The sequence below is a fragment of the Macrosteles quadrilineatus genome, unplaced genomic scaffold (genome assembly GCF_028750875.1).
Source record: "Macrosteles quadrilineatus isolate MER2022 unplaced genomic scaffold, UCM_ALF_1.0 Scaffold_5__1_contigs__length_97177068, whole genome shotgun sequence".
Classification (NCBI taxonomy): Eukaryota; Metazoa; Arthropoda; class Insecta; order Hemiptera; family Cicadellidae; genus Macrosteles; species Macrosteles quadrilineatus.
Genome location: NW_026542598.1, coordinates 4,087,129 through 4,110,630, shown reverse-complemented (window position 1 = coordinate 4,110,630; position 23,502 = coordinate 4,087,129). Strand labels below are relative to the sequence as shown.

Below are 23,502 nucleotides of genomic sequence, written 5' to 3'. Positions count from 1 at the left end.
CTTGCTTTTTACGAAACGAAATAGTCATATACTGAAAACATCCAAATGTAGGTATCACTGGCACAGCAACTCTGCTAGAAAATTGAGACGCTGTAAAACGTTGTTATGTTGGTACCACTAGAAGAATCAATCAGCTCATTGGCTGTTGGCAATTGCACTGCCCTAGTTCCAAAGTACTATTCCCCTAGTAAATATGGCGGCCAACGTCTCTCAATTCTCGCATTCAGTGCTACCTTCGGTTGTAGCTCTAGTTCAGTGCGAGCAACTATTGCCGGTATCGCCTTAGCCTTGAACGCAATAGGTATTGTCTGTGTTCGTGTTTGTGTGTGTGTGTGTAGACAGACACTGACGGTAAAACTGAAACTAGGCAGACGCTGTCGGAACGGCACGACGATTTAGTCAATACGATTCCCAATCGACGCCCGACTGTGGATTGAATTGATGTTTAGTATTTAATATGTTGTTTAAAATTTTATTAACAGAGTATCGATCAACGAATTTAAAATTAACAAGTGTACCTACAACCATGAACTAGACAGGAAAACGTGCTTCATAATTTACAATGGGATGAGAAGGCTACTTGTGTTGTTTAGTCTATGGTTCAACCAGCTTACTTGGAAAATAAAACAACCGTGTAAAACCCTATTTCGTTTGCTTTAAATAAAATTTTACATAAAAAAAGCGAAGCATATATTTTTGTCTTGGTAAAAAGTAGGCCTACCCACACCATTTTTTTGTCACACCATCAGTACTTTCGTCTTGAGCTTACTCCAAACTTAGCTATATTTCAACACCTGTGATATTTTTTCTTTTTCCTTCACTCATCTAAAATAACATACCATTTCTTTGAACGTTCATTTTTGGACTTGGATGACTTAGTTTTGGCGTTGGTATGGCGCAATTAAGTAGGTGTGCCTATTACTGAAAAAAAGAGCAATCGGCCCATCCCTGTTTTAGTTGAACAGTTCATTATAAGTAAGCCGGACTATTGATCACACATGTATAAAATAAACCCCCCCAATATGGTGGGAGGGAGGGCGACACTTAGGGGGGTTAAAGGATCAACCATTTATGAAGTGTTCAACTATACAGTAGACTCTCAGTAATCCGGCAGATATAGGACCGTGATACTGCCGGATTAGTGAAAATGCCGGATTACTGGAATGTTATCAATAAAAGCACTTCAAATGCAATTAAAACACGTCTCCGAAGATTGCGTGATCGGAAACCTCTATTGCCGCGATCGGACATGACGACGATGACGTTACCGTAATCGTGGGAGACGATGATAACGTCCACACAGCCGCGGGAGATAATCATCATTTTGCCGCGATCGTTCATGACGACGACGTTTCCGTGACCGCGGGAGGTGATGATAACGTCTGAGATGTTTGTGATTTTTCCGCGATCGTGCATGACGACGATGACATTTCCGTGACCACGGGAGATGTTCATGATTTTGCCGTGATGGCGCAAGGCGACAATAACGTTTCCGTGACCGTGTGAGGCGATAATAATGTTTCCGTGATCGCGGGAGATGTTGATGATTTTGCCGCGATCCCGCTAGACGACGATGACGTTTTCATGCCCACGGGAGAGAATGATGATGTCTACACAGCCGCAGGAGATAATCAGAATTTTGCCGCGATCGCATAAGACCTCCTGTCAAAATACGCCGGATTACTGGAGTGCCGGAGTGGTGCAGTGCCGGATTAGATTGGGTCTACTGTACTCACAAATTGTGTTTTTTAGTCAATGATATTACAGTACCGGTATTACATAAGTTATTATAATCAGCAAGTTATCAAGCTCTTTAGCTTTTAGCCTATACTAGTACAATTGACCTTTAACGTCAGTCAAGTTTAGCATCATAATTAACCTCTATTTTCAGAATCCATACCAAGATTCAAGATTCAAAGAGTCTTTATTCACACACTAAAAATTTTCGTACATGAATAGTGTCTATTGTTACTTACTACCTAAATTAGCAATAAGAAACATTTAAACAAAATACTATAGGCTACATTATTTTAAATTGAAATTACTATAATCTTGTATTTTGTAAGGTGCAAGGTCAAGTAAGAATGCCTTCAGTTTTTTCATAAATTTAGATTTGTCTTTTTCTTTTTTAAAAAGCTAGGAAGTTTTCTAAAAAAAAAAATAGTTTCCAATATAAGAAGGTTTATTTTTAAATAGTTCAAGTCTTGGGTTTTCTTTAGCTAAATAATTTTTACCCCTTGTATTATAATTATGTAAAGACAATTCTTGAGTCTCAGCAATATTTAAAAAAATATTTAATTGTTTCAAAAATATATAAGGCGTGAACTGTAAAAATGCCCATCCCTTTAAAATAAGATTTGACGGACTGGTTATATTTTAATTTATGTATTATCCTGATAGCTTTTTTTTGTATTTTCAAAATCTTTTTTTAATTCTTTTTCTTTGTCCCACCAAAAATACTAGTTCCATAGTTAATATATGATTCAATATGAGCATGATATATCATTTTAAGGACTGATCCTTCACATCGAGTACATTGAAGGGAAGTAACGAGGTATCGAGAATCAAAATCGGCCCATCCCTAGTTTTAGTACTTAAATTTTATTTTATTATATTGTTCTATACAATTTAATTTGTTGTTTTTTGTTTCAGGCTTTATTCTCTGGGAAAAATTGTCCAAAACTTATCTCCTGTGAGTTTGCGCACAATAACTCTTGGTATGTTACGTTTGAAAATGATGAAGATGCTCAAAAAGCCTACAGGTTTTTAAGAGAGGAAGTTAAAGAGTTCCAGGTAAAAGATTTTAATTTTTTTCATTATGCATAAGTATGGTCTACGATAGTGTTATATAATGTAGTGTGTGTTTATATACTTATGTTTTCTTTAATACTCAAATATCTTTGTGTATTATGGACCACTTTATCGAGTTAAAATTGAATAATTATTCTTAGTTTAGCAATTTCTTTGAAAGTATTTTGGATGCTAGAGAAATCACATATGTAATACAATAAAACATCTAAAACTGCATTATTTAGAAAACATGTTTTAAGTAGAATGAATAATGAAGTTAAAAATACTGATCAAGTCTAGTAAATACTTAAAAATTGTTTTTTAGTTGATTTTTTTCTGAAATTTACCAACGTTACCAGTAATTGAATGAATCCAATAATTAGCTAATTACACTGAAATAATTTTTGTTTCAGGGTAAACCAATAATGGCTAGAATAAAGGCAAAACCGATGAACAGGTTGCCCATACCACCAGTTGTGAGTGCAATGGGAACAATGAAGAACGGTTACAGACCACCTCCTGCTGCCACAACTGCTCCTGCTTTTGACCCCTCCACAGCCTTCCCTCCCACACAGCAGCGCTTCATCTCCAACGGCAGCTACCTACCTTCTCAACTCAACTACGGCAGTCCAGTGCAAATCTATGTGAGTAGAGCCAAAGTCAAAGTCAAAGATTTTTATTGTCTTTAAACACATGTGTGCAATTGACAAAGTCACAAGCATATAATGTATGTAAATAGCCTATTCTAAGTAAAAGGTACATTGAAAAATAGAATATTAATTTATAGATAAAAACAATAACAAAATATAAAAACACCAGGGAATGACATAACAAACAATTAATATAAAATCTAAACAATTATCCAATTTAAATTCTTAAAGTACTAATGTCACAAGCTAAAAACTCATCAACAGTATAAAAAATATGTTCTCTTAACCATATTTTAATCTTATTTTCAAACTGTTTTGAAGTTATATTCCACATGTTTTCTGGCAGTTTATTAAATAATTTAATTTTCATATAAACATGACTGTTTCTTGTTTTTTCCAACCGTACAGAGATTAAGTTAAGAAGATAGTTTTTCCTCGTTTGATAGTCATGTATTTCTTTTCTAACAGACAATTTACAAATAGAATTCTTAACATCCATCAGGCAGCAATATATGTACAAATTTGGAAGAGTCATTATTTTAAGCTCTTTGAATAAAGGAACACATGACTCCCTATCTGAAACATTTGTAATGACTCTTACAGCTCTTTTTTGCCACTTAAAAGCCTCTAATGCACTACACGAGTTGCCCCATAAAGTTATGCCATACTTTAAGTGAGAATGAAAAAAAGCATAATAGGCAGTTATCAGCATGTTTTTGGTTACACAATCTTTCAACTTTCTAAGAAGGTGAATTACTCTAGACAGTTTTCTACACAACTGCTCGACATGAGTTTCCCAACTTAACCTACTATCAAGATAAATACCTAACAACTTAACAGGTTTCACATCTTTATAAATAGAAAAGTCCAAAGAAAATATAATTTGTTCAGTCTTTTTTTCATTAACAATTAAAAGATTAGAATGAAACCATTCCATTGCTATTTCTAAGGCTTGGTTCTCAGTTCTTATTAGATCATCTAGGTGCTTTTTACTGTTAAGAAGTGTGGTATCATCTGCATATAACACTGTGGCACAAGGAATATTTGAAGCAAAATCGTTCACAGCAATAATAAATAAAAGAGGTCCAAGGACTGATCCCTGAGGCACACCCATTAATATTGTTCTAAAGCCAGACTTATCACTGCCCTGTACCACCATTTGTTCTCTACCACTCAAGTATGATTTAAATAAATTAAGTTCTTTACCTCTGATACCATAGTGAAACAGTTTGTCTAGCAGTAGCTCATGATTCATGCAATCAAAAGCTTTAGTAAGATCTATGAGTAAGGCAGATGATAACAGCTTATTTTCGAAGTTTTCTAACACTGTTTCTATCACATTCTCTACTGCTTTTACTGTATTTTTACCTTGCATGAAACCATACTGTTCCTCACAAAACAAATTATTAGTTACAAAAAATGTATCAAGTTGAGCCTTAATACAGGATTCAAAAACTTTACTTATTATAGGAACCAGAGATATTGGTCGGTAACTAGATGGGCTCAACTTTTCACCCTTTTTATAGACTGGTATCACTTTTGTTACTTTTAGTGCTTGCGGATATATACCCTGTTCCAAGATCATATTAAACAGTAAAGTCAACGGTGTCACTATCACCTGACATATTTCCTTTAGAACTCTATTTGATAAACCATAGTAATCTTCACTACATGATGAACTTAAGCTAGTAACAACTTTAGTCACATCTTTACCTTCAATTGTTCGCCAAACCAGATATTTATTCAAATCTTTTTTTCTTTCAAGGACAAAATTATTTACTAATTCTACTGCCTTGTCATGGGATTTATTCTTATCACTAACAACATTTATACTACTGGTACTTAAAATATTAACAAAATAGTCATTAAAAGTATCTGAATCAATTAATAAGTTTTCTTGCTTAGTGACATTACAATTTGACTCAGTTTTTATTAAAGCCCACGCAGCTTTACATTTATTTGAGGAATTTAAAATGTACTTTTCATTTGCAACTTTTTTGCAATAGTTAACTTTGTGTTTGTACCTTTTTTTTACATCTATATATTCTTGTTTGAAGATATTTTCATTTTCTGTGCCCAAGCTATTTTTATATCTATCATAAAAAGCATTTACATACACTTTAAAGCTCTTCAATTCTGGTGTATACCATTTTAAGTCAGGCTTTTTTCTAGTTTTCACCTTAACTTCCTTAACTCTACAGCATTCATTATATGAATTTGTCAACAATAAATTAAAATGATTGAAAGCTATATTTACATCTCTTATACTACATAACTGTGTCCAGTCAATTTGGGACAATTTACTTTTTAAATTGAAAAGTGCTTCAGGTGTCAGTTCTCTGACTTTCTTAGTCAAAACATTGTTAGGCATCACACTTTCCACAGAAATTTCTTTAAATTGAGCATATACCCCCGCATGATCCGATAAATGAGGTTCTATTACACAACAAATTGTTTTCTTTCTATTAAAATTACTTACAATATTATCTATGCATTTCCCCCCCCTAGTCGGTTCCTCATTCAACCAATACATGTCAAAAGATCGCAATAAATTCAAAAATGATTCTCTTTCATGTGATTTTGACAAAATGTCTATATTAAAATCAGCTGAAATAATATGCTTTGACCCAGAAAATTTACCATATAAGTGTAACAAATACGATTCAAATAGATTAAAAAACATACTAATATTAGAATCAGGAGTTCTATACAAAGTGGAAACAACTACATTATCATTAGGTAACAAAATGGCAGTAACTTCAAAAATGCTGTCACAATAGAATTGTTTCACATCTATAGCTTGAACCTCAATCCCATGCTTTACAAAAATAACACTTCCACCCCCTCTATTCAGTGAGTTATCCCTAGCACAAATATTACCCAAGTTGTACCCAGCAGGTATATACAAACGGGATTCTTCTTCAAACAACCAGTGCTCATTTATCGTTAAAATATCACATCTTAAACTACTTAAAAAAACATCTATTAAATTTAACTTATTTCTCATTGACCGGACATTACAGTGATAAATACTAAAGTTTGTTGGTGAGAGTTCTATGGTTGACGGTCTAGTGTTGGTGGTGAGTCGTTTCCCAACAAAGCCTCGGTGCCAGGTGGGAGAGGTTGTTCTTCATTTGGACTCGCTGGATGATTTTCCGTCTTCCTTGCCGTCACAGCCTCAGATATCTTTTCAGAGAGCCATTTTTTCCCTTGCTGGTTTAGGTGAAGACCCTGACGTGTGTGCGAATGTCTTCCAGCATTGCTCGCTTCCACCAAGATGACATTGCTGTATTTTTCACTAAGTTACTTTCAAGTTACTTTCAGTTTTTTTTTTTTTTTTTTGTCACTTTTAATCGCTGGTTAGTTTTTCTTACTTCTTTGTTAACACAAGACCAGTCCGGTAAGTCATACCTGTTAGGCAAATCCACTAACAATACTCTTGTCTGTTTAATCGTGTCCAGTGTCGAAGTAATGCCATCAATAACTTCATCTGCTTCGTTACTCGCAACATCATTAGTGCCACAGAGTAATACTAAGGCATCATCTTTGTTGAGACTAGCTTCCTCAATATTCCTCTTATCTAGTACCTGTTTTGTTCTTCCACCTGGTTTAACATAGCCTATTGCTTCATACTCATGTTGTGATTTGTTGATGTTCCAAGCTAAATCTCTGCCATGGCTATCGGCACAGATCAGCATTTTCTTAATTTTTGTTTCACACTTATCAGTTTGTACATTATGTATTGCAGCAATTGTGACCTCAGGCGTTTCCTCCTCATCAATACTTAAAACTTCAAAACGGTTTTGTATAAAAGTGGGTTCCATGTTTTTAGTCTGTTTATCAGAATTTACCCTAGACGAGTTATTTCCCTTAACAGCCATAGCAAAGGATTTATTTTTATTTTTTTCAGAGCTCCATCTACTGTTTGTTTTATCCCCAGAAACAGGGGTGCTGTATGTAAGAGGGCGGCTATGTTGCAGATCCACTGCATTGGATCACAAAGCTCGCAGTCTGTTAGAGTCGTTTTTAGTTTCATCACTTAATAGTTCTATCTTTCTTTCTAGCATTATTATAGTTTCCTCTTTTTTTAATAACATAGTTTCAAGCTGAGTGTTATGGCTCTTTAGCTGTTTTACTATTTTGTTAGCCTCGCTTAAATCCTCATTTAGTGTTTTAATGATCGCATTCTGTGTTTCAAGTTCCTGTGTTAAATCGTTATTAATGTCTGTAACTTCCCTTTCGAGTCCCAGTGTAACATCAAGAGAGACACATTTTTCACAGATCCATTTTTTATTTGATTTAGCCAGATTTTGAAAATCTTCCTCAGAAAGTGAAGTGCACTTTAAATGGTACCACTGTGAACATAATGCCAGTGGCAAGGCATTATTATTTACATAAGTCGTGCTAAAGGGTAACTACTAAGAATTATCCTTAAGTGTCTTCCTGAAAGACTTAAAAGTCTGGAAAGCTCCTATCTATTCAAAACAAAACTGAAGCGTGACTTGAAAAATCAGCGCACCGTTGGAGTTAGGGGCACAGTCGTATATTCCCCAGGGGTTAAGAGTTAAATGTTTTAAGGCTTTCCTGATAAATGTACAATGTATGGTTAGGCAATGTCAAAGTACTGTATATTACGACGTCAATAACCTGTATGGTTAGGCAATGTCACAGTACTGTATATTACGACGTCAATAACCTGTATGGTTAGGCAATGTCACAGTACTGTAAATTACGACGTCAATAACCTGTATGGTTAGGCAATGTCACAGTACTGTATATTACGAAGTCAATAACCTGTATGGTTAGGCAATATCACAGTACTATATATTACAACGTCAATAACCTGTATGGATGGGCAATGTCACAGTACTGTATATTACGTCAATAACCTCTATGGTTAGTCAATGTTACAGTATATGCCTCACTATTCGACACATCCCTAGTCGTAATATACAGTACTGTGACATTGCCTAACCATACAGGTTATTAACGTCATAATATACAGTGATGTAACATTGACTAACCATACAGGTTATTGACGTCGTAATATACAGTACTGTAACATTGCCCAACCATAGAAGTTATTAACGTTGTAATTAGGGGTGTGCGAATAGTGATTTTCAACCTCGAGCCGAGCCGAGCCGAGCTTTTTCAAAAATTTTCGAGCTCGAGCTTTTTTGAGCCGAGCTTTTTCTAGCGTCACCTTATCTAAATTATTAAACTTTTTTTTTCTTAAAAATGTGCATAATAATAATGTTCAGTCAATTTTTAAATAAACACAATGTTATTTTAATATGTTTAAAAACATTGAGAATTGTCAAGACATCAAATAGTAGATAATCACAATAAAAACTGAACTGAACTAAATTAAGATGCAAGAAATAAAAGGATAATTGAAGGCCTGACGAGATATGCAGTGCAGACTGAGACAATCAGATTGTCTTTCATAACAGAACAGCAACGTGACCTTGAATGAGACAAAACAACTAGCAAGTCGATTACATTATTATGTATATTGTAACTACTATGAATATTTAATTCTATTTTGTATAAATAAATACAAAATAAATTTAAAAACACGTGATTATTCTTGTTTATGCACAAAATATAGTTTTATCAATCGTATTAATCAAAAATGAACATAGTTGGTTTGGATCCAAAAAGGTGGAGAGACAAGTAAAAAGTAAACTTATATATTAAAAAAGATATAATTGACATATGGAGGAAATAGACCAAAACACTAAAATTAATAGAATAACACACAAAGTAAACAAGAAATGAAATAAAGAACACTATGAATTAACACAATCACGGTCACTCAATTTTGTTATCTAGAAGGGTCGGCGAACTAATCAATAAATAGCCAAAACCAGTTTCCTCCCCTTCTTGCAGTCTCACCACCCCCCCCTAAACCGGGAGGCCCAACACTTTGTCCTTGAAACACCCACGTCCTTTGTACCCCTATGAAACAATAAACCCTTACACCCGTGTTGCTGTTTTGACAACAGGTTTATGAATGCTCACTATTTTTCATTTTCCAGAATTAACTATCAATTATTATTATTTGCAAGTTACAAATAGGAAACTACATCAAATTATGGTATTCAATGACCCATGTATTATTATCAAAAATTAATAATGCATTACTGTACTTATTTTGATACCGTAATAAAAAGCATTCACTACAGCACGCACCACTTATTGATACATATAATCATCAAGGTAACTGTTACTTTATAACAAAATAAAAAAAGGTATAAAATTGTGTGGCCAGTCAAACTTTATAAACAAACATTTTATTCGATAAAATACATATGGTAAATAGGGGTTGGGTTAAAGGAAATAAAATACAAAACAGATAATTAATTATTTTGATAAACATTAGAAAGGTTATAGGATTGATTGAACTAAAATAACTGCAGGGAAACTTATAACTAGAAAAGTCTTCAACCACAATCTGTTTAATCAGTACATTGTTAGAGAGAGAGAGAGAGAGAGAGAAAGAGAGATAGCAGATAGGGGCATTTGATAAGGAATCTGAAAAAGTAAACAAACAAGGAACAACGACATGACGATACAGCCTTATTGTGTCGCCCACTACATTTGCACACGTGACCACTTTTTGTTTCTTCCTTATCTTTCATCCGTCCCAAAATAGAATTCCTGAAATTGTTTGTTGGTATTATCTCCCCTCCCACACAAGGCGCAGTGCTCAGTGCGCACTGTAGGTTGTCACGGCAACCGTGTGTCGTCTTAGCGACGAGCCAATCACGCACTCGCACTGCGTTGTATATTACGTTACGAATAGCTGTTAGAAAGACAACGCGATAGGTGGTCGTTTGTCTCTTTCCTACCTCCTCAAAATTACGATCGATAATCATTGCGTCTTGACTGAGCTGAGGTTCGTGCTTATCAAACCTCGAATGCATGAACAACGTAGAATTGTGATAACATTGTTTTCAATTATGTCCCAAATTAAGTGTTTTGACTTAGTATTAAAAGCTTGGCTCGAACTTCGAGCATTTACAAAATGCCTCGAGCCGAGCCGAATAATGAAAAGCTCGACCAAAAAGCTCGAAGATTCGAGTACTCGCACACCCCTAGTTGTAATATACAGTACTGCGACATTGCCCTACCATAGAGGTTATTGACATCGTAATATACAGTACTGTAACATTGCCTAACCACACAGGTTATTGTTATTTTATGTATTATATTATTTTTATGTTGGTATTCTTAATAATTGACACTATTCGTGTATATATTGTACATTATGAATAAGGGATGATTTTATTTGATTTGATTGATGTCGTAATATACAATACTGTGACATTGCCCAACCATAGAGGTTATTGACGTCGTATTATACAGTACTGTGACATTGCCTAACCATAGAGGTTATTGACGTCGTAATATACAATACTGTGACATTGCCTAACCATACAGGTTATTGACGTCGTAATATACAGTACTGTGACATTGCCCAGCCATACAGGTTATTGACGTCGTAATTTACAATACTGTGACATTGCCCAACCATAGAGGTTATTGGCGTCGTAATATACAGTACTGTGAAATTGCCTAACCATAGAGGTTATTGACGTTGTTATATACAGTACTGTGTGACATTGCACAACCATAGAGGTTATTGATGTCGTAATGTACAGTACTGTGACATTGCCTAACCATACAGGTTATTGACGTCGTAATATACAGTACTGTGACATTGCCCAGCCATACAGGTTATTGACGTGGTAATATACATTTTGGTATCGAGTATTGGTATCGGCCCACCTCTAGTTCATTATAATCTTAAAGCCATCCCATGATGAATCTTACAGCATATAGAGAATAGCTTGACATATAGCCTATTATTAGTTGTTGTTGTTAGTAAGTAGGGCCACTCGATACAAACCTTTTTCCGAACAAGGCATTATGCAGCCAATGCGCATAATTTTAAAAAATTCCATTTTTTTAAATACGGTGCATACAATTTTTTCAAAACTTTCTTGAAAATTTTATTTTTTAGCGAATTTCCCATATAGGGAATAAGCTATTATTGTAGTAGGCTACTCATGGTAAGACCTGGACGCGGGACCGATTTTTTTTTTTTCATTTTGAGGTCCCTAGAGGCCAAAAACACTATCCGTTCAAATTCATATATATATATATATATACATGTGTCCGTTAGCGCAAAAATGATCTGATTTTGATGAAATTTGGTACAAACGTGTAAACCTACGTTTATTCGAACGAGTTCGCGATCCAGCATAATCGAACCATGAGAACAGGGGTTTATGGGGGTTTTATGGGGTAAAAATTTGTTTTTCCCATTTTTTACCTAAAAACAAAAAATTTCTTTCTAAACCGCTTTGTTGTAGAGCTTAAAAAAAGAAATAATTTAGTATATTGAAGCGCTGTTGTATGCCTAACGGTCACGGAGAAAATTCAAAAATAGTTTAATTTAAAATTCTCATGTTTTTCTTATGGAGAAAATAAAAATTGTTGTAGTTTACTTGTTTATGGATATATATTGATAAAATTTGGCAAATCTATTTATTTCATCCCATAGCCTACTATTCACGTATGGTCAAAAAACACTTTTTACCTTCCCCGTAGCAGCAAACCTAAGCACTTGTTAAATCTAATGTTATTTAAATAGGGAATAAATATGTCTTATTTATGGAAATATTTGAGTAAAAATGTAATCAGACAAGTTGAAATTCGCTTAGTCTGCAGGTTTGCTGCGGCGGGGGTATTTAGAATATGGTCATGTTGCATATAAAATTAAAGCCCTGAACATCAGGATTAAAATTAGAAGAATGCTTCAGAACAATGCTTCAGAATCAGTATTGAGTACAATGAAGTGAAGTATTGAGTATCTGCGATTCTTCAATACCACTGGTACCGAGAATCGGAATCAGCCCATCCCTAGTATTGATTAAAGTCTAAGATGGCTATTTTTATTCTTCAATATTTATTATTTGTTACATAAAAAAGTTTTGCAATAAAATTGTCTGTTTTGTGCCTGTTTAGACATTTCAACAGCAGCCGTTCTACTCAACTGGTATGATTCCACATTGGGGTTCCAGCCCAGCTTATTTTGAATTTGGCAGTGTATTCTCTGTCAATGGCCTCGCCCCTCAAACTCCTTTTGCCAAAGCCCAAGGATCGAGGTTTCTTAGTGGTTCTAGGAACAGTAGGTAAGATATCCATCATATACATATCTGTCTATTAACTATTTCAATAACTTAGTATTTTATTAATGGGAGTACTAAAATTAGTGGTTGAAATGCTAAATAAGTAGCCAACTTCAAACCCTTAGATAACCACGACGAGTTGTGAAACCAATAAAGTGTAATGTTGGGAGTTATTTTGATTGTAAAAAGATAGGTAGGCCTATGTATATTTTTTGTTAGTCTTTACACAAAAAGAAAAAATGAAAGCAACATCCTTAAAAAACATAATGCAAACAATAAATTTAAACCCAATTTATGAAAAGATCGAAGAATTAAGACAAAATTAATAATTAAAACCATTGGCATATTGATATTCTTAATTATATAATTTTTCCATGACAAAATAGATTTAGTTAAAATTCAAACATATGATTGTATTTATTTTTTGTTCGTTACCTACATATTTAGATTTAATAACATTGTGAAAGACTGTGAACATGACCTAAGTGTCGAAATGCATCAGTCATTAAAAATATTAAAAAAGGGTACTATGGTGTATTGTTTATTAATATTAACTACAGTAGCCCTACACGTGAACAATATCAAATATAATATTTAGGTATATACTAGGGATGGACGAGATTGGATTTTTAGTTCGAGACGAGACGAGACGAGATTTTTTATTTCTCATAAAATTTCGAGACGAGATCGAGACGAGATTTCTCTTCTCATACACAACGGGAAATGCACGTTCGAAATTTTTACCTGATTTTGTAACATTGTTAGATGACTGTTTAAATACTAAAATAATGATAATAGGCAAGAATATTTACAATCTTTCATTAAATAACATCAGCATAACATTTTTTTATTAATCACGCCTAACTTATTAAAAATGCCTACGATTAGGAAACATGGTGATATCAGTTAGGATAGAGTTCAACTTATCCTAAAATAAAATAAATCATAAAATAAAAGCAATATTAATTTTTATAAAATAGTTACTTGTTTTGACTTTTTTTATAGTAATAAAACATTCCTCACACTGCTTACACTTAACAAAACTTCTCAAATGTTATTAAAGTAATATTATTAAAATAATGAAAGTAATATTTACATTAAAAGAATTAAAGTAATATTTACATTAAAAGAATTAATTAAATAAGAACGCCTTCGAAAAGGAAACGCAACTACAACATGCTCCTGTATTGCGGGTATTGCATTGACTTTCTGCAGGCGTTTTTAATTTTTTTTTATTTTTTTTTATTCTCGTCTTGATAAAAATCTCGGCCAAAAAGTAATCTCGTCTCGTGTAACGAGATTGAAAATTTCCCGAAAATTTCCCGAAATTTCGAGACTTGACCATCCCTAGTATATACATATACCTTGAGGGTCACAAAATTTCCCAATTTCTCTACTCCATTTTAAAGAGCTTAAAAAAAAAACAAATAATTTAGTATGTCAAATGGTTTTGTACGGTTTTTTACAGAGAAAATTAAAAAAATTGCAAATTTTAAATTCCCTTGATATTTTTATGGAGAATATTGTTAAATGTTGTAGTTTGCTTGTTTGTGGAAATATTTTGTTTAAACTTGGCAAATTTATTTATTTTATACCAAGCTACTAATATTTTACTAAAAAACACACTTTATTAGCCTCCCTGTATCAGCAAACCTGAATACTTGTTAAACCTAATGTTATTTAAATAAATAGATTTAATTTAAAATCAATTCAGGCAAATGGAAATTCGCTTAGTCTGCAGGTTTGCTGCGGGTGTTATTTACTATTAACTTCAGCAACTCGTCTATTTACTTATTAAATTATTGGTTAAAATTAATGTAGGTACGGTACTTTAGGTAAATATTTATTTAGTAAATACAGTTTTGGCAATGTCAATCTACATGTAGGCCTAAATAAATACCATCACTACTTTTTATAAACCAAATAAGTTTGTGTAAGATTTTTTTTACTTGATGGCATCACGGTTTAGTTAAAACAAAAGGCAAATTTTCAATCTTTTGTTTTAAAATTTCTAATGGAGGTTTAGCGCTCGTTCTATACTTATTTTAAGTATTTAGGAAATGTGAATATTATTTAGATGATGCAACTACTGTTTCAGGAACAAACGCTCGGAGCATCGTAGTTCAGTATCAGAATCTGGATCATCTCGAAGTTACAGCAGCAATAAAGGCAGTTCCAAGGTGACAGACGCGCACCTCAGTCACGCAGGCACTGTAGCAGGTGCGGCCAACAAGAGCCTCTATCATCGTGACATTGTAAACCAGGACTCGGACGACACCATCGCTAGGCTCACCGAATCATTGGACGGGTTCATCCAACCCATTATGGTGTCCAAGGACTTGATACCTCCCAGGTAAACTAGCAAACTAGTGTACACTTTTTTAGTTTATAGGAAGCTGCAGACGGTTATAGTTATCATATTTAATAAATGTTGGCTTGTGTTAGAAAGGTTATGGGGTGATAGAGTTGCTAAAGTAAATATCACAGAAAGTTGCAATATGATAGTTTTTTTTATTTTGAAAAACTTTATAAAACGAAGATAGAATAAGACTAGTGCAATTGGGCAATTGGCAAAAGTGGAGAAGAATTTTGTTGCATTATGCTTATTATTCATTGATGTGACGCTACTTATTACTATAGTGCATGCTATCTCTTAACCAACCCTGTTTCTACAGCCCCTGAGATTAGTTACCCGGTCAAAAGTATAGATCGGTATCTACCCTGAATTAAAAAAGTAGTTTGGTTAGATTAACCTTTTTGAAAAATCTGGAGACTTGTGACATGCAGTAAGCATTTGGAATCGTATCCGTTATTGTAATTTTGTTGTTTGACACCCAGGAAAATATAAAGCATATACAAAATCACAAACTTTTAGAAGGACCTATTTTCACAATTTTTATGTTAATAATATTTTAAACTTTTTTATGTAGTTACCTATTTTGACTGACGTTTTAGGTTATCTGACCTTGGCTGGTTCCTATGAGGGTGGGCTATGAGAGGAGTCTACAGTAGAATGGAACTGGTAATTAGTACCATTGTAGTTTACACTTTTTATCTCAGAGTTTCTACTTAAATTGGTTGCTAGTTTTATTCTTACAGTACTTTAAAAAACGAAAATACTAATGCTATTGAATGCTACAGGCGTCGCAGGAAAGAGGATGAGTCTCGAGTGAGCAGCAGTCCTGGACCCATGCCAGCTGCTGCCACCTCTCCCCGTGGAGCTCAGTTTGACTTGGAAGACGATGCGTTTCCCCCCCTCCCAGCGTCTGCCCCTCCTCCAGCTCCCACCGCACCAGTGGAGCCTCAGCCTGACACCACTACAACCACCACGCAATCACAGTCTCACCGTGAGAACAGGTAAAACTCTCAAGTGATATTAGTCAGTGTTTTTGTAGTTGCATTGCCTCTGTTTTCTCATTTAAGAAGATAAGCTAGTTTGTGGAGGCTTATAACTCAGTTCGCCATGAAACTTCAATGGTAGAATTCACTCTGAGGAAATAGCTGTGGGGCCAGCAGGGTGTTTACTTGGCAAAGAAAAGCCATGCGGATCATGTTTGATATACCAAATAAAGTCAACTGCAAACCTTTCTTTATAATTTACTCTATGTTAAACAAAACGTTACAAATTTTACTAAATGTCACTCAATACATAACCACTCAACTAGACAATCAAACAACCTGTACATCCCACCAGTTAGACTTTCAAAATTCACAAAAAGCCATAAATATTTACAATTACAACTTTTCAATAAACTTCCCATTCCATTTAGAGAAATTGATAACATAAACCTTTTCAAATCAACATTATCAAGATGGCTAATTAGCAAAGCCTTTTTTTCTATAGGTGATTTTAAGACAAATAATTACTCTGAACTCTTACTATTGGCCACTAGGAGGCAGCCTGCATGACCAAAAATCTTTTTACAAATTTCCTGAATATTTACAAATTGTTTAGTTTTGAAGTATTATTCACTTAAGTTTTTTATAAATTTGTGTAAGAGCATTCAATCTTAGAATTTTAAATTTAAATATTAGGCCTGTATGTACAGTTTATGCAACAAAATGTTCAATGCTTCATAAGATGATATAGATTTAAGCATGATGTTATATTTGTGTCCTGACTTCTGACGTTGTCTATTGTAGTTTTATGTTGCTGAATGACAATAAAGATTATTATTATTATAGTGGTAGATCTGATGAATGATTATGTCATGCTACAAGAGCCAATCATGTTCTTCACAAGCCTGATATTTTAATCTCAAATTTGATTGTGCACCAACTCATAATAAAATAGTTTGACATTGTTTGTTTTAAAGTTAAAGCTCCTTTAGGCTATTTATCCTTGTAGACTACTTTTGTCCTCTTCATTATGCTTACATGAATATTATCTTATATAATATTAGTTTTTGTAAGAAAAAAATCATCATCAATTCAGCGTTACGGTTTTGAACTAAGACTTATTAAGTTACTACACTAGCTGTTAAATCAAATACAATATCTTTTAATTTGTGGTCTTAAACCGTTAAAGTTTAAATCAAGTAGGCCTATGTATTGGTTATTTTTTAAAAATCAATTTCGAGTTAGTCCGAAGAATTTAATTGCCTATTTTAACCTTTCATCTGTCCGTCCACACAAGTCCCGTGGAATGATGAAAGCTATATCGTGGCATCGGGGCATGAACTTAGCTTATTCAATTTGTCACACTTGTGACAAGATCGACCGGCTCACCAACCATTGCTCATATTTTAAATTCTTGAACGGTTTAAATAATCTTACACGATTTTAGTACTACACAATATTGACTCTTGTGTTTTGCAGGCTGTCTGATGTGGTGAAGGGGACGGCCAAAAGCAAACCACTGTCCAACAGTAGTATAAACATAAACGTTAGTTGTAACACCAAGGATAAGGACACGGGCTCTCCGAGGCCACGGTCTGCCTCTCCTACTTCCCCTCCGCCTAGTCAAGTCACCTCGCCCCCCTTGCCCACTCCCCCTCTTACTCCTGAGAAGTGAGTATACTCTTTTGTTTAGTACTTATTTAATATTTAAAATCAATCCTTTCATTATCTTTCTGAAACTCTTTGTTTTACAGATGTTAGTATTTATTAACTACTAGATGTTTTATTATTATTGATACTCTTTATATTTTCATTCTTCATGTCTCTTTCATTAAACTACCATTAGGCTTCACTACTACTACACTATTTTTTTCAACCCACAATTATTTTGCTCTTATCTATAACATACGGTTCAATAATTAATTAACACACAACCTAGAGTATTGCATTATTCAAAGGTTTAGTACAAATCCTTGTACGTGGTCACCAGAGGTATCTTTGATTGTTGATAGCAAACTACATAGCTCTCAATATACATTCACTCGATGTGTGTTGCAAATTCTTTGATTTGTACGTACCTTCCTAGTATTCATAATTTAAATTTTACCTCATTCTTGATATCCAGATTTTGCTAATGCTAAGTGGACTTGTTGTAACACACATTTTTTATCGTTATGTACAGTAATCAATATGGATACATTTTAATACACCTTTATTAACAGGTAGATTATTGTAATAAAAACAACCTGTATCAGCTGTTTTTATTAACTGCAGCTAAAAAAAGATATTGAAGATAACATGGGCACTTTGGCTGCAGGGCAGAAACTGGATTTTTCTCAGCCTTTTGACCAACTCCAATCAATTATTCGTGGCCAAATACTACCAAATACCCCATAATAAACAAACAATTTAAAATCCTAGGACAAAAATAAAGGTTTGTCCGTACGCTTGTTTTAGAGTAGGCCTTTAGGATATTGATTGCAAAAAGTTTCTAAAAATTAATTAATTTTATTTTTTTACTCTGACTATAGTAAATCTAAATGTATTAATACATTTTAACCAAGATTGGATTGTACCCATTAGGCTAAATACGTAATTTAATAATTCCATCAGTAGGTGTAATGTTGGGTCTGGTGATTACAGGACAGTTCCTGTAGCCGCTGGTGCCGGTGCCAAGTGCTGCACGGCGGACAAATCAACCAAGACTGATGACATGGTAGTGAACGGAGGTGCTAGCGAGGTGGCAGTCAGCGCGACCGAGACTCCAACCACAACCAACGTGGCCACCATGACTGACGCCACCACAGCGCCACAGCCCAGTGAGTGCAGCAGCAACCAGAGACTAAGCTACGCTCAAGTCGCACAACATGCTAAAGAGAAACAACTGGCCGACCGAGCTGAGAAACTGACTATAACCACGTCAAGTGAGGATGAGAAGAAAGAAGTCCAAGTGCTCATATCTGGTCAAACTTCGCCCAAAGGTGTGGATGTTCACTATGTGTTTAGTAGAAATGTGATACTACACTGTAGATGAAACATATAAGAAAGACAGTTCTTGGTTGTGTTGAATAAGCATTATCAAACACAAATGTGTGTCCTTTCAAAATGTTTTCAAAATGAAATATCATTTTTTTAGATCTTTTTAGAACTTTTTACTAGATCTTAAACCTCAATCAGATTCTAGCTCAAATTTAGAGGGGGTTATTTATATTTACCAAATATCTAGTTAATTAATGGGACTTTTTGATTACCTTGTCTTGTACCACTCCCTAATGTTAATGCTAATAAGAGGGTGGAAGCAATAAATTTTTTTACCGCTTGAAAGTACTATATTCTTTTTTTATTGTCTAGTAAATGTTAATTCAACTTTTTTTTGCCTACCAGTGGTATTTTTACTCGAGGTGATGTACTTAAACTCTTTTAGGGAAAGTGATCCAAACCCTAATGGATGTGCCGGGAATTCAACCTGTCCCTCCCGCACCAATGTCCGAGACGCTAACCACTAGGCTATTAACACCTTCTGTTATAGCAACCTTTTTTTTAAGTTTTTATAGTTTGACCATTTGGATGTAAAAATATTAACAAGGATTAGAAGGACCAAAACAAAACATCTGTTTATTAAAACCCTTTAAGACCCACCGTCCATCTACATGGACGTCAAATATAGCCTTTCTAGCAGTGCTCTTGATGAAATTACTGGTGATGATCTTCAGCTTACAAACAGATGATCATTTTGGATCATTCTGTAAAATCCTATTTATATATTAATAGGCAAACATGTTTCTTGAAAACCTTTTTTTCTCAGCTCGTATGCATCGAAGGGAAAATCTACGCATATTGTTAGAAAGATATTTGCCTGTAAATGTGTAGAATCCCTTTATAAATTAAAATAGGCCCAAAAATAAGGACAAAAAATGAATTTAAAACAAATTAACATATGCCTTATGGGTTGCCAGGCTGGTGAGGAAAAAACAACGAAATATAAACAGAAAATCAAAACAAATGGAAGAAATTCCAATCACTTGATTATTTGCAGTGTGCGGTGAAAATAGAGAAGTTTGCACAATACATATTTTTGGTTGAGTTTTCGATCACGGGGCAACCTCTAGTATAATTTAAAGCATAGCTGAGTTGGTATTTGGTGTTTCAGAGGCAGTAAGTGCGCGGCCGCCAGGTGTGGGTCGAGGAGGGGGTACGACCAAGGTCGGGCCTCGTCGTCGAGATAATTTGCTCAGGTTCAATGCACGCCCCAGGTCACCCAAATAGCACAACCCGGTCAATCGGTAAGATCTTAAAATCTGTTCTTTAAAATATGTCATTGTTTGGTGAAGATGGCTTAAAGCCAATTCTTATAAGGATTTTGTTTAATCAGGATTACTATGTAATAGAGTACTGTAAGCGTACAACTTGTTTGCGGCCAGGTGTGCGGGGGGAGAGCGGTACCAATCTTCCACCGCAGCCAAAGTTTACGTGGCATTAGTCGGACTACGCTTTCTATAAACATCAACCAGCGCTATTAGCGTTAATTTTGTTTTTTACTTACATATTTTTAAAATTTGAATTTGATTCAAGAACTATACAATTTAATTACTAGGGGTTCTATATAATTGTTTTTGTTCTGTATTAGAGTAATTAATTTTGATATAACTATGTTTTTACTTATTAAAATGTACACCAAACGGTAAAATCGTAGTATATTCCAATTTAATTGTTAAGTTAGACCACTAATTGTAAACCATTAATTGAGTTTATAGGTGAAATCTTGCATAAACCATTTGTAGCATTACAATCAATAATTTCAAAAGCCATACTTTCCAAAGTATTACCTACCCACCCAAGGTTGGCCTATTTCCTTATTCGACCCGACCCGAAGTAAAAAAGTATTGCCCGCAGAATCCTAATGATTGGATTGTATGTTGTGTAGACAAGAGTGGTGGACGAGTGTAGCAGACGCCAGCTGAGAGTGGTTCGTGGTTCGTAAGACATAGACACAGACCCTCCTGGCATCAAGTGCCTCAAGTGCTGCACACAGACATGGAACTGTGATACCAGTAGCTCTTACTCTGTTATATCATCACACTATTGTTTGTAATATTAGCTGCTCGTTTGACTTTTAGACCGATGTCGTTCGTTAACTTTTATTTCAAACAGACTGGAGTGAATCCTCGTGTACTCGTTACGGATGATAACTAGACTCAGTGTATTTATTGTAAGAAAGTCATTTTTCTGTAAATAATCCTGACTAAAATTTATTTTTGACATGTAAAAACGCAGTGTAGAGTATTTAGTATCTTAACGATAGCCGATGTTGAATTATTTCGAAACTTTATCTATTTTATTGTTAAATTTTATTCGTACCGCCACGTTTATCGGTGAAATTTTATCCGAGAAATGAGTGTTACCAATGTGTTTTTGTAACCGATATGCGGCTCTATCGAACAATGATTGCCTTCGCTAATGTATAACGTAACGTAGGAGTGTGCATGAGGTACATAAACTATATCCGGCATCCGCGCAACGCTGCGGACAGTGCTTCCTGCGCAGATCAGTAACCGAACCAGTATACAACCTTCAGAATAGGTGTAGGGAGTGAAAGTTTACAGTGAATATGCAAACAGCTGCAATTATGGTAGTGTTGCTTTTTTTCTTTTCTTTTATTTCATAAATAATATAAGGAAGTTAATGAACATTCTGTGTGATAAGAGTTTATTTTTAACATTTAAGTTAAAGGATATTTGTATGGTCTGATGGTGGGAGTAAACTTCTCTTTACACTGTTAATATAATTTTGTGTCGTTAACACTTTATCAATAAGAATATATTTATGCGAGAGATCATTTTACAAGTCTTTGAACATTATTGCTGATTATGTTTTTAATTACTAAATTAAGATAGCCTACTCTCTCCAGATTTGCCATAGTTGCGCTCATTATGCACTATTTTACTGTGGGGGTTTTTTAAGTTTTTTATCTGTGAGAATGCTTTAATTTCTAATCACAGTCTATATTTTACCCATGTTGTTTTAGTACTTTATGCTTAAATTGTGTCATGTATTCAAAATTAGCATTTTTTTTTTCAATTTAGCTACTCCTGGATTTGCTGCTTGTTGACAGATACTTATGAGTATTAAAACTTACATTTTTGAAAACATTTTTAGTAGGCTCTGTTTAAATCAAGGTTGGTTGTTATCTTTTTGTTTTGTTGTTACTGCTATATTTATTGTTTCTAAGCTTTTGATTACCCTAGGCTAGTGTATTGAAGATCATCTTAATGCATTTTGGCTATTCTATTATATAACTTTGTATCTATCAATCTACAAATAAATCATACATGATGTCTCTTAAATGATTTTTTGGTTAGACATTTCTATAAATATATTCGTGGCTGGTGAATGCCTTGGTAATCGTAATCATAAAATGATTTTTAACTTTGCACGCAAATGAGATTTGAAGGCTGGTATCCTACTATTCATTTCAATATATTATGTGTATTAAAATATATGCTATTTAGTGATGAAATATACTAGAGAATAAAATTTAGTGTTATATTGAGAAACTGGGTTGAAGCAGTGAGCTATACAAACCCTAACTATCAATAAATGTTAACCTGTGATAAGAAATTTATAGCTTGATACCTTATGTTGAACATTATCATTACGCTATAAGGAAATGTGTGAAGAGAAGTATTCACCACCCACTCAAAACAAGCAAAACTAGAATAGTATCTACCATGTAAGACGCATACTTGCTATCTATAGTTTTATATGCATATTTTTTTAATATATCTTGACTGACCATACATTTGTATCAGCCGTATATACTTATATTTGTGATTGTGTGAAAATGTTACAACACTTTATTTGAACAACCAAACTACTTCTAATGATGTTAACATTAAAATTTTGTTTTTACATTTTAATAATTTAATTACTAACTGTTTTATAATCGCTGATTAAATCAGTTACACCAAAATGTATTTAATGTAGATACGCAGCTTTACAATGGCATTTTGATTGTATAGGTTGTTATTACTGTATTATATATTTTTTCCATTTGCCATCATAAAGTCTACAATGTGGGGTTTGTAAAGTTATCAGTTTTGAGTTAGTCACTAGTGTAGGGTAGAGCTCTCACTCAGTACTTGTACAGGGCAATCGTACGCCGGTTTGGCCATTTTTGAGTTTTACCTATCGAGTGCAGTTTTGTTGTTACTGAATGGATACTTTGTTCAAAATCAAAACAGTTATTTTAAACAGACTTTGAAAGGGTGTAAGGAAGATGTTTATTAAATATATAATATTTTGTTCTTATTACGATACTGTTGGTGATTATTAATAAATTTCCTATATACAAGAGATTTCATACCTATTAATTAAGTGTTGTTTATAGGACTATATGACTTACACAGGGGGGCTTTGCATGCTGATCCATTCGGAGTGGGGCCAATGTCAATTTTCATGTACAGAATATACAGGGTGCGTTATCGCTACACTGTATGGTATTAACATGCTCCAAAGTGCTTCTA

General features: G+C 34.2%; 1 protein-coding gene across 1 annotated transcript in view; it reads left to right on the top strand.

Moving 5' to 3' along the window:
* Positions 1-23,293, top strand: part of LOC128994218 (la-related protein 4-like) — a 63,717-nt gene extending 40,424 nt beyond the window's left edge. The window contains exons 8-16 of the mRNA XM_054418600.1: positions 2,653-2,793; positions 3,204-3,434; positions 12,477-12,643; positions 14,739-14,993; positions 15,782-15,997; positions 17,459-17,650; positions 18,623-18,960; positions 20,130-20,262; positions 20,904-23,293. Of these exons, the coding sequence (XP_054274575.1) occupies positions 2,653-2,793; positions 3,204-3,434; positions 12,477-12,643; positions 14,739-14,993; positions 15,782-15,997; positions 17,459-17,650; positions 18,623-18,960; positions 20,130-20,245 (1,656 nt within the window). The 3' untranslated portion in view covers positions 20,246-20,262; positions 20,904-23,293. The remainder of the gene's footprint in view (positions 1-2,652; positions 2,794-3,203; positions 3,435-12,476; positions 12,644-14,738; positions 14,994-15,781; positions 15,998-17,458; positions 17,651-18,622; positions 18,961-20,129; positions 20,263-20,903) is intronic.
* The last annotated feature ends 209 nt before the right edge of the window (positions 23,294-23,502 follow it).